Below are 11,632 nucleotides of genomic sequence, written 5' to 3'. Positions count from 1 at the left end.
AAAGAGTACAAGTACCAGAACAAATATAAATTTGTTGATCATATGAATTGTAGTGCAATTTTAAGCTCTGCCTGGACTGATTGTATGGTGGTTGCATGGTTGTATATTCCACTGGGTCGGTATAACTATGGAGATCAATAGTTCAGTGATTTAGTTCAGTCACAGATAGTCAAACTTTTTGTTGGAAATGTTTATTGAAACAAACTTATAAACTATAATTGTAATGATGAACATTTAATATCACTAAAGGAAGAGGGCATACCAGATGTTGACAAATTATGTGGTTAGAGAGAGAGATGGCAGTAGTGATGAAATAATAAATTTCAATGACTTAGTTCATAAAATTTCAGAGAATAAATCTGAAAATGTTAAAACATATTGCTGTTCAGCCTGTAAAAAAATTACAGTGTTTCAGCTAACAATAAGTTTCACACAAATAATGTATTATTATTGCAGCATTTTTATTATTTAAATGATCGACGTTTTGAGCTATGCAGGCACTGTTTTTACTTGACTTTTATTCAAATAGAATTAGAAACTTTGCTTAGAAAGGGATTATATGGATAAAGAGTGTCAATAGACAATTACTATACTTGGCCACTGGATCAACATATGAAGATGTAAAATAACAATTACGTGTCTTATACAACAAACCAAAAATGATGTGCAATTTTGTATCACTTGAGATCATGTTGGCAATTATTTCTTCTTCTTTTTTCCCTTTTTTGTTCCTTTCTTCTTTCCTTTCTTTGCCCCCTTCTTGCCTTTTTTACCTGATTTCTTTTTCTTTGTCTTTCCTGCACCTGCAGCAATTGCATAGTCTGGGATTTCTGGAACTTCCCTAACTTCCTCTATTTCTGGCATGTTACCATCTGCAGCATTTTTAAGCACCTTCCAAGTGGGACTGTCATATCTTGACAGATGAATAGGTATTACTCCAGCCATATTAACTGACTCCAGGGTGGCTCCACCCAAGACAAGGTGCTTGGCTACCTCCAGGTGGTTGCCTATGATAGTAAAGTCAGTATTAAACAGTATTTAGACATTACTGATTACATGTAATAAAACTGTTTAAACAAGAATAAACATAAAATACAACATTATGGAGTATAAGTAACTGTTGCAAAAGTAATTGTAAAGTAAAATACAAAAAATTTCAGAACGGAAATGAATAAATAATTGTGGCACTGTACATTCATAGTTTTATTGAAAATCAGAATTAACCTGCCGCTGCTGAGTGTAAGGGGGTGACCATTGCCGCCACCGTTAGGTTAAGATTTGCTCCTGCATCAAGAAGCATCCTGACCACCTCTGTATGACCCCCTAGAAAATGTATTTTTCATAAAGTTAAAAAAAGCTTGCACGCAAACTTGAAAAACAATTTATGTCACTAAATTTCAAAACCTCGCTACATAAAGTTTGGTTGATAATGTGAGTGTAAATTGACTTTGAAAGTTAACATTTCATCAAAGATGGTACAAAATATCACGTACAAGTTGCACCTTTTAAGTTTCCTGAAATACAGTAACTACTACGAACTGAAGAATGTTAGGTGAGGCTGAGATTTCACCTGCGCTTGCTTTGCTGATAGCAGTGTAGCCAAATTCATCCCTGACGTCTGGATTGACTTTTTTCCTCAAAAGCTTTCTAACTGTCGATACATCGCCTACTGAAGCCGCACTTACTAGGCGCCTTTCCGTTTCTAGCCCAACGAAACTAGGTGAAAGTGAAAAGGTGCCCATTTATTTCGCATCTCTCTACTGCTCTTGTGCTATAACAAATCTATTCACATAGAAGCAATAATTCAGTGACAAATTAGCCTAAGAACCACGTACGTTGTCAAGCACCTGTTTAATGACAAGGAACTATTGTTAACTTCTTTCAAAGACGAGCTCCGGAAGGGGAGGGAAGCACACTCTGGGGCCGCCACCATTCCTCGTTATTTGGGTCCCCCACCCCCTACCCAACACACACACGCTCTTATATAACCACAAGCAAGTTTTTTCAGAACTTCAACGTTAACCCTGGGTGCTTAGAATTTGTGAGTAATTATTTGAAGTTTGCTCCTCTGTTCAAATCGGGGAGTAGGTGAAATGCGTCCCAAGTTATTTTTACAACTGACACAATTGATGGCAAAAGTCAGTCTTTTATAATTGGAATTGATCATGTAAGATAACAAAACGTTCGTCTTTTGCGACAAAACCGCAACAACTTCTGTAGAAGAAAAGGTCAACTTCACAAATGTATATTTATGACGGCGCACATTTGAATTAATGTGTTACATAATCTCACGCACACCATCATCTGCATCCACCAAACCACCCCCACCCCTGCTCAAAACCACAACAAACTTCAATATCACCACAATCCCCTTTGCCCATCATTATTACTAAAATTATAGTAGCCCTGGGGCCATATTCATTAAGAGAGATCAAGTTATTAAGGAAAAAACTGTCTCGTGATGCCCTGTTTATATTGTATTATGTTACTTTGCAAACAGAGTATCTGTGTCACTGCTTTATAACTACAGTCCCAGAAGGTAAAGCACTATCTGCGGAGTCTGGATGCCGTTTTATAACTATGGAAATGAAATGCTTGCCCTCGATTTACTTGGGACAATTTATCTGTTTCAGGAATACAACCTAAACACATACACCCCCACCCCCCACCACCACCACAACTATCATCGCCAAGAGACTGAAATCATCAAGATAATCCCCCTTCCCCGTTTTCTCCCACTTTTGCTGGCTTTTCATCTACTATACATGTCTACAGTGCAATACGCCTCTCTAAATGCTGGAGTTATTTTTTTTTATTAATAATTCATCAATAATCGATGTACACATCACAGTTCAATAATATTCCAGGGATCAAATGCAAATAGAAAAATACAATTATATGATTTGTGTGATTATTATTACAGCAGAATTATGGGTATTGTGCTAGTCAACGTGTCACAGGTGAGTTTAGATGAAATTTGCACAAAGTTCAGTTCACATTCACAAAAGTCCAGTCGCAATATATTCATGCTGTTAATGTCCTTTTAAGTATGTCTGTGGTTTTCTATTTTCCATGACCTCAGAGATCATCAAAGTGACAATATTTGCATTGATTCCTCAATTCCTCAATCACAGTGCAGAAAGCCAGACTTGTACTGACCAATTACAGCAATACAATATTTAGCTTGACCAATCATAAACATTCTATCCCATTTTTATCATCCACAATACACAGTGTTATACACTCAAGTCAGTGGTATCAATCATATCAAATGCCTCTGTGTTAACGAATACAAAAGTTATCCATAAACATATTATCCACAGCAGGCAGTAAACATTGCACTTACATAAAGAGAAACACAATGGGTGCAAATGCAACAAATTTCTGTTCCCCCATAATCTACAATATAAGAGATTATATCATACGGAATGCAACAGGTGAAAATGCTTGGATGTCTTTACATTCAGAATAATGTCGACTTACGGTATGAAATATAAAACAAGGCATCTGTTACTACATTAAAAACCTACTCTTTGTGAGTACAAAGCACAAATATTTATGTAAACAATAAAGTTTATTGGAGAAACTTTGTACAAAGCACCATTTTTATATCTGCTGTATAAGTCAGTTGTGTTAATTTGCTTCAAATGAATGCAAGAAAAATTGTCTTCTACAGCACATAATCACTCATGAACTAATTTATGAAAGGCTAAATAATTTATTTGAATGTATACAAATTGTACAGACAAACTTAAACTGCTGCTTAAAGAAGACTTATATAACAAATACACGGCTTAAATAGCAAAACAAAAATCAAATTGGAATTGTTTTTGGGCAGAAGTTAATCTCTGTAAAAACTTGCACTAGTATTTAAATAGATACTTATAATATTGTTAAACAATAAAACTAAACTCAGCTAACCTTTTTGTTAGAATTAGTGTCTACAAGCTGAGTAATTGTCAATTCTAAAGCAGAATAATAAATACCAACATATTGGAAATTTAATGCCAGAGTAAAATGTAGAGCACTAGCTTAGCCAGTCCAGGTCGTCATCATCGTCATCACCAAATAATGGTGGTGGTGGTTTGGGCTTTGTGTCCTGAAAAAGAAAATAGTAAAAATAAACTAAAATGACTTTATGTGGAGGTTGTCCTTTGATATTTGTCTAATTGAGTACATGCACAATGGGGACATTTTTTCCTAAGATTTTCGCTGTTCATATCTTTTTAATCACATGAACTCACTCATTTTAAAATAATTTTGAGTTGGGTTAACCTTTGCTATAGTGCTGCCAGTTTAGCTAATGACATCACTTAAGGCTGCAGCTAATAAGACAGGATTGATCATATTCTAATGAGGTGTTTGTCCATCACTTGAAAATAATAACATTGAAAAAAAAAAGACAATTATTTTGAAAATTAAAATAAGCATATTTTGTAAGTATATTTAGTAACCATATTTAGTAAGTGTATTTAGGAGACGGATTTCAAGAGTGAGCTCACATCATCCATGCTCAGATCAGCTTTGCTGGGCAGTTTCGATGTTGTTATTGGTTTTTTCTCTGGAGCTTTCTTACTGGCGTCCCCATTGTTCGTGGGTTGGAAAGGTGAGCCAAATGTGTCAGCCACGGTACTGTCGGCTCCAAATAAGGGGCTGAAACATAGGAACTATTCAGTGATGTTTTGTTCTGTATGTAACAAAGTAAAAGTCAAAATCAGTGATTCATTTACTCTCAAATAAAACTGAATATCTGAGAATATATTATTCTTTCAAACAAATTTGAAAAATGAAAGCAGACCTTCAGTTTAAATAAAAAGTGTTGCAAGAACATTCTTATTTTAATACACTGAAATCTAATCTGGGACAGTTTATTCAATCTTAAGAACTTTAAAAAAGATTCGATAAAAGCATCAAAAAATTTTTTTCACTCTTAAATTTTAAGAATATTGTAAATTATTTATAAACCACTTATCAAATTATCTCAAATGCTTTAAGCGTTACTGCAGAGGCAAATTGGTTTCAGAATTTCTCAATGTAAGAGTGTTTAGTATTATTTGTGCAATGTATGCTTCAAATTTTTTTTTTTTTAATTTTGAAAATCACAAATCAATTTCTACCTGGTTTTCTCAAACATATTTCAGTAATTCTTGAGCAGTGTGGCTGCACCAATGTGTTTAAGTATGACTGACACAGTTATGTTTCACCAAAAATTACCCTTTGAATCTAATGTTACCTTATATAATTTACAAGCCTTGCATGACATAAGCTCTTGAAAACTGTGTTGTGCCTGGAGACGTTTATCAATAGTTACCTGTCATCATCATCGTCATCAAACAAGGGTGGTGGTTCTCTTGAAACCAGTGCAGGGAGGACGGATGCTGATCCTGTCCTCTCCCTGTTGTCTTCTGATGATGCGCTGGAGCTAGCTCTTGGCTTCACTGTTGTTTCTTTTGGTTGTTGATGCACAGTTTCCATGGCTGATTCTAGAGTTTCAATATCTGCTGACAGTGGATCCTTCTCCACCTCTTTGGACTGTGGTGTCACTGGAGTAGGATCTTTTGCAGACGACGGCTCTAGAACTTCTTTCAGAATATCATCATCATCATCATCTGTCATAGTGGTTGGCTCCTGCTCTGCAGGTGCATCAGGCTCAGCCTGAAAGGTCTGGTTTTCCTCTGGTTTTTTCTGAGTCAAAGTCTGCAGATGAGGGTTCTCTTCCTCCTTGTTTTTCTCCTCCTTTGTTTCTTCTTCACTATCACCTGGAAGAGTCTGCTTTTGTGCATCCTGGCCTTCTGTTTTGGCAATGTTTGCCTCTCCTGAATCTCCTAATATGTCAAGATTGCTGTTTACGCTTTGGAAGCTGCCCTCGGGGGATTCTGGGCTGTTATCAGCATCTGAAACATAAATAACAACTAAACAGTGAGCTTAAGGCTACAGTCTGCAGCATTCCTTAAGAGTTGCCAGCACTTGTCTGTTTTCCAGGCCTGTGCCAAACACGGGATGCTCAAGCAAACTGTTTCTAGTAACTTAAAGTTAGAAGTATTTTATTGCACTGAGACGACAGAGCTGTCTTCTCCTATGGATGTGATAATTAAATTTCAGCAACAAAGTCCCACATGTGTAGACACGTTTCAAAAACTATGAACGACACAGGTAAAACAAAAGGTAGTAATTAAGACCACAAAACATAAACTGATGGAAATATAAAGTTGAACAACATTGTATACAAGTTTCTTTTGATCAATTTCTTGGATTATGAAAACTCTTTCTGTCCTGGAATAGGTTTTCTTTTAATTAATGACAGACACAAATACATTTGTATGCCATATTTGCATTTCCTAATTACAAGACTAGAAGATAAAAGAACAAAAAGAAGCAGAGCAAGACAGTTTCTTATATTTCTTATACTGATATTCATGTTAATAAAAAAGAGTAGTGCATGACTATGATAAATCATTTTGGCAGAAGTGACTACTCCAAAGCAAACTACAGCAGCATCCCTATCACAGTCTTGAAACAAAGCATTGCAAACATGAACTGTAGTGAGCATTTAATCATGTTGATACAGAGACGTGCGAGATACAGTCTTAAGGAACTGTCGTTTTTACTTCAAGTTCTATTTAAATCCTTTAAATCCTTCAGAAAATATGTAACACACTGATGCTCTGTCAGAGAAGTGAATAATTTTTAGATTTTAACCTGCTGCTAAAACAGAATTTCTTTCAAATTATTTTTATCAGCTCTTACATATGCTGGCAAAACTGTTGCTTCTTGTGCTCCTTCTCCGTCATTTTCTTTCTAACAACAAACATTTAACCTTGACAAAGGAATGCCAGCTTGGTCACTTCCAAACATAAGCACAATTTTTTCATTAAGATATCATTATTGTGCTACCTGAGGTTTCACTGTTCTACTTAGCACAAATGGCATTGAACATTTAAAAAAAAAACATTTTAAATGCCTGCTTGTGTTAGCATAGCTGAATACTTTCTTTTTGTTTTACTTCAAAAGCTATTGCTCTGAGTGTACTCTATTTTGTTTTTTTCGTTTTGAGACTTCAGCTAAGGATATACCTTCTCTTCACAGATTTCAATTTGCTTAGCTGCAATCGCCCATGAACAGCACACATGTTCTGTATCATCAGTTAATGATTAGAGTAACTCTAGGTCTACAGATGGCAAAATACAGGTTCCACAATAATATTAAAACAAATAACACTCAAAAAACATAAATAGTCAGTGATATTTCATGAGACATTATCAACTTCTTAAAAGTATTGGAAGCTAGTGTAGCAAAATCATCCCCTACACTGTAGAACCACTAAGATAAATCTTAAAATCTAAGCAAATTTATCTTAGGAATCAAGGTACTCAGGGTTAGGGTTAGTCTAACCCTAAATGAATGCAAGAAGAGAAAAAAACAAAACTGTATTGGCCTTTTTCAAGTTCAATATAACAGGCAGGCACCCTGAAGGTATCATCAAGGCTCCATTTCTTGTAGGTACATCTGTTACTCCTTATAACTCATCAGGTATTAAAAGAACCATTAAATATCAGAATTAGTGATAAACAGTTGAAGTTGATGTAGTGTGTAGTATGATACTACAGGAAAATATCCTGCGAAAGGCAAGCAATGCTATTTTCAAGCATGTTAGCACAGATAATACTACAGAGTAGTGATTTATGCAGGAGATCATTGCCTTGAACTAAACAGAAAAGTAGTTCCTCTGCAGAGATTTTAATATGGCAAAAAGTGACTTGCTAGGATGATCAGTGTGCCTGAACTAGAAAAGAAATTAGTTCCTGTTCAGAGTTTTCAATACCATACCATTATACAACCATACCATGCATCTACTCTTCTACTGTACAAGCCAGTTTAAATGAGGTAATCATGGTCAGGAATACATCCTGGATGTAGGAGTAGGCAAAATAAAGTTTTCACTGCATTAGTTGATTGTTAAGGAGAAGCCGTGATTTTGATACACAGAAAACTCTTGTGCTTACCATCTGAAATTGCATCCAGGAAACAAGAGTGATAGGGGTTTCCCTTCTCGCCTGTGAAGTCAGCTGATGCAGCCTTCATTAGTTCTTCAACTGGCCGAGTAATATGGTTTTACTTTAATCTCAACAGTTTCTTCTACCCTCATTACCCATCAACAAAAATTGTCACACAATTAACCAATATTAAAGAAAGAACACAAACAGCAAGAATTCAGGAGAAAAAGAAATGAATGTCCTGCATGTCTGAAGTTTCCCTATCATGCCTAAAAACGAGTACCAGATGGGAGTAATCATCAAGTCTAGGACATTACAGTAAATTCTGGACCTGTAATCAGTAAGCACTAAATTATCTGCCATGTCAGACACTTAAAGATAGCAATTAAGTGTCTTTACAGAACAGCCAATAAAATATGCACCAAAAATTAATTGCCAAAGCCTACGAAAGGAAAAACACCTTGGTGAAAACTATAACACTTTTTCTATAACTTCCCATAAAATAGACAGTCAAGTATGACAGATGATTGACCATTTCTCATGAAGTAATTTAAAGTCAGCTTCACTAAGGAGTTTTATTAGGAGTAATAGTAAGAAAAAGAGTTATCTAGAATTCTAAATCTAAGGCATCACATGCATCTAGTGAGTTTTACCCTTGTATTGTGCACAGCATCAGAAAACTACTTTTCTTGGGGTATGTAGAACTTACAGAAATTCAAGTTGCAAGGGAAAGTTGCCATAGACTATATTCTAACACACGGCTATAAACTTTACTGCTAAGAGTGCAGCTGCCTAAACTTTGATGGCTAACAAAATCAGGAGACCTTTTGCACATTTTCTGCCTCTACTCCCTGTTCTATAACCAGGTCGACTTAAAAAAAAAAAAAAAATAAAGAATTATTAATAATATATAAAGCCTCCAGAAGAAACTTATGTATCTCCACTAGAAAAATTACTCGCGTTGCTCACCGCCTGAACTTCCGTCAAGTTTCTGAGAGTGGTAGGGATTGCCTCTATCCCCAGTGACATGATCTGTGACTGATGTCAGTAGCTTCTCAACTAGAAAGTTAAAAAATTACCAAACTATCAACTGATAAGTGCTACAAAAATGTTAACATACTTTGTTCTCATCAAGTATTTGAAACAAGATACAAAATAAATATTAGCTGCACTTTGGCAGAAAGAATTTTGGTCATACATCACCCATGCCATGTTAAAGTAGCAGAGCCCAAGTTCTGCTGAGTCTGCAGATGACTGTAGCTCTCATTAACTTTTCCATCACATATAGTACTACAAAATGGCACGTCAGCTTATGTAAGGACTTTAATAGTTCACATCTCTAACTCTTTTTCCAATATGATGGCTAGGTGTTTTGGGTTCAGATCTCCTTTTAAACATGATGTTTCTTCTCTGCATATGACATCCCTCCAACCTTTTGTTGACACTAACAAGAAATTAAAAAACTTATAAAAAAAATGTTCCTCCAAAACTATTGTGTTAGTTTAACAAATACTGGGAAAAAGTAATGGCAACACAACTGACCCCCATGCTCAAGTTGTGTTTTGAGTGTTTCCCCAACTCACCTACTATGTCAGCATCCAGTTCCTTAGAGTAGTATGGATTGCCTTTGTCTCCAGTCACAAGGCAAGTTGTGGCTGTCAGTGATTCTTCAACTAAGTTGTAAGAAATAAGTAAATACTCTACATATATCTACTTTTGAAAAAAATGTGTTGTGTCGATAAAAATGTCACCATGTGAAGCCAAACAAAACATAGTTTAAAATAAAACCAAGCCTGTGTGATATAATCTACAAATTCTTGCCCTTTTTAACCAAGAAAATGACTGGATAATTTCTTTCAACGGATTCTTTTTTTTGTGGCATGAAAAATTATTAGTCCTATTATGACACATTAGCAGATAAAACTGGTTGGGATTATTCCTCTTATTGAACAATCAAGCTATTCTGTTTTACACATATATGATAGACAGGCATGTTAGCATCTGCAAAACCAGAATGATACCTACAGCTTCTGTAATAACTCAATAAAACAGGTCACAGAATCCCCAGCTACAAGCACACTTAAAGGCAACTACTGGCAGCGAAAGAATCTGACAGAAATCCACAGCCGCCTTAGCTTGTCTTGAAACACTCCTGCCTGTGGCCATTGGTGACAAAAACAAAATCTTGTATTGTATGACTTAAATAGCTTCAGTTAAAGAAATTAGGAGCAGATGCTGCTCACCATCTGAACTCTGTTTGTCAAGTTTCTGACTGTAGTAGGGATTGCCTCTATCTCCAGCCACACAATCTGTCACTGATGTCATTAGTTCTTCCACTAAAATTATCAAAAATCAACAAGCTGTAGTCAAAAGGCAAGTGATTAACCTTCTAATTAATAGCAGCATTTCGTAAGCCAACATACACAAACTAAAGTAAGGTAAAGTTCATCCTGACTATCTCCATAGTTGCAGGAGTGAGTGTTATAACCTCACTTTCTCAGAACCAGCTTGCGTGAGGGCAGTACCCATCTCCTCTCCCTCATTCCTTTACCCTCCCTAACCTCTTTGAGTTAGTACCCATTCTGCCAGCTGGGTCGACTGGGGGAAGTGAGCTGCACTACACAGGCATTGAACCAGTGTGCCTCTCAGTTCAGATGCCAGACCTCTAACAACTTAGCTATCTTCTCTAAAAACAAACTAATGGGACTCCTTATTAAAATAACAAAATTACTATTGAAAGAATCTTTCTCACCCACTGAATTATCCAAGATACGAGAATAGTAGGGATTACCCTTCTTTCTAATCACATAATCTGAAGAGGCTATTATTAGCTCTTTAGCTGCAGATGATGCAAGGATTATCAACGAAAACACAGCAAAATTAAATGACAAAAATCGAAGCATTTCTTGATTTTAAAACAGACTCTTCCAGTGCTCACCAGCTGAGTGAACATCCAACTCCTGAGAGTAGTAGGGGTTGCCCTTGTCTCCAGTAACATGATATGTGGCCAGTTTTGTGACTTCTTTGACCAGTAGACACAAGAAACAAAATTTACCAGCATCCTTCACTTCAAGTAAACTCTCATTTTGTCTACCTTCTCACCAAAAACGTTCAGAAGACATGGCCACAAAATTTACCAACGAAAGTGCACACATAAAGATCAGCAGCATAAGTATTGGCTGAGTAGCATGGGCTACTCACAAGCTCCACTCTCGGGTGTCGTCACCACTATCAATATCCCATAATGGAACTAATATCCAAATGCTCACCACTGAGCCAACATCCAGTTCCTTAAAATATGATTGCCCTTGTCTCCAGTCACATGAAATGCAGGGATGTCACCGATTCTTCAACTAGTTGCAAAGAAGTCAATATTTTTTTTCCCAAACAAACAATTTTTTAACAAATATTACTTATAAAGTCTCACAAATTAAATTAAGGTTTTACACCGAATTATATTTAAAATGATATACAACAATAACTGCAAGCTTATCCTTACAGAGTTAACACGCTGTGTATAAAAGCAGTTCTTTCATGACAAGACACAATCTCAAGATTATTTATAAATGCATTCGCAAAATAATAATCCGTCCACTATTATCTTCCATTTTAATACAACTGATCATAACTGGCCGCAA

General features: G+C 36.0%; 2 protein-coding genes across 15 annotated transcripts in view; both read right to left on the bottom strand.

The window, feature by feature from the left end:
• Nucleotides 1-161: 161 nt before the first annotated feature.
• Nucleotides 162-2,667, bottom strand: LOC112574954 (ankyrin repeat domain-containing protein 54-like). The gene is made up of 3 exons (XM_025256390.1): nt 1,571-2,667; nt 1,225-1,323; nt 162-1,007 (listed from the first exon to the last, which is right to left on the bottom strand). The coding sequence occupies exons 1-3, from the start codon at nt 1,740-1,742 to the stop codon at nt 700-702; spliced, it is 579 nt and encodes a 192-aa protein (XP_025112175.1). The 5' UTR covers nt 1,743-2,667; the 3' UTR covers nt 162-699.
• Nucleotides 2,668-2,797: 130 nt separating this feature from the next.
• The window catches only part of LOC112574947 (FK506-binding protein 5-like), a 41,417-nt gene continuing 32,582 nt past the window's right edge, over nt 2,798-11,632 (bottom strand). For 7 of the 14 annotated variants that reach the window (XM_025256369.1, XM_025256361.1, XM_025256368.1 and 4 more), the window contains 8 exons: nt 10,933-11,016; nt 10,238-10,330; nt 9,578-9,667; nt 8,964-9,053; nt 8,004-8,093; nt 5,312-5,894; nt 4,503-4,653; nt 2,798-4,099 (listed from right to left, as the gene is read on the bottom strand). In XM_025256369.1, the coding sequence (XP_025112154.1) occupies nt 4,028-4,099; nt 4,503-4,653; nt 5,312-5,894; nt 8,004-8,093; nt 8,964-9,053; nt 9,578-9,667; nt 10,238-10,330; nt 10,933-11,016 (1,253 nt within the window). In that variant the 3' untranslated portion in view covers nt 2,798-4,027. The remainder of the gene's footprint in view (nt 4,100-4,502; nt 4,654-5,311; nt 5,895-8,003; nt 8,094-8,963; nt 9,054-9,577; nt 9,668-10,237; nt 10,331-10,932; nt 11,017-11,632) is intronic. The other 7 variants (XM_025256375.1, XM_025256372.1, XM_025256373.1 and 4 more) reach the window with 5 other exon arrangements.

Source organism: Pomacea canaliculata, linkage group LG11 (assembly GCF_003073045.1).
Source record: "Pomacea canaliculata isolate SZHN2017 linkage group LG11, ASM307304v1, whole genome shotgun sequence".
In the NCBI taxonomy this organism is placed as follows: domain Eukaryota; kingdom Metazoa; phylum Mollusca; class Gastropoda; order Architaenioglossa; family Ampullariidae; genus Pomacea; species Pomacea canaliculata.
The sequence above is the reverse complement of the archived record's forward strand: the minus strand, read 5'-3'. Positions and strand labels throughout refer to the sequence as shown.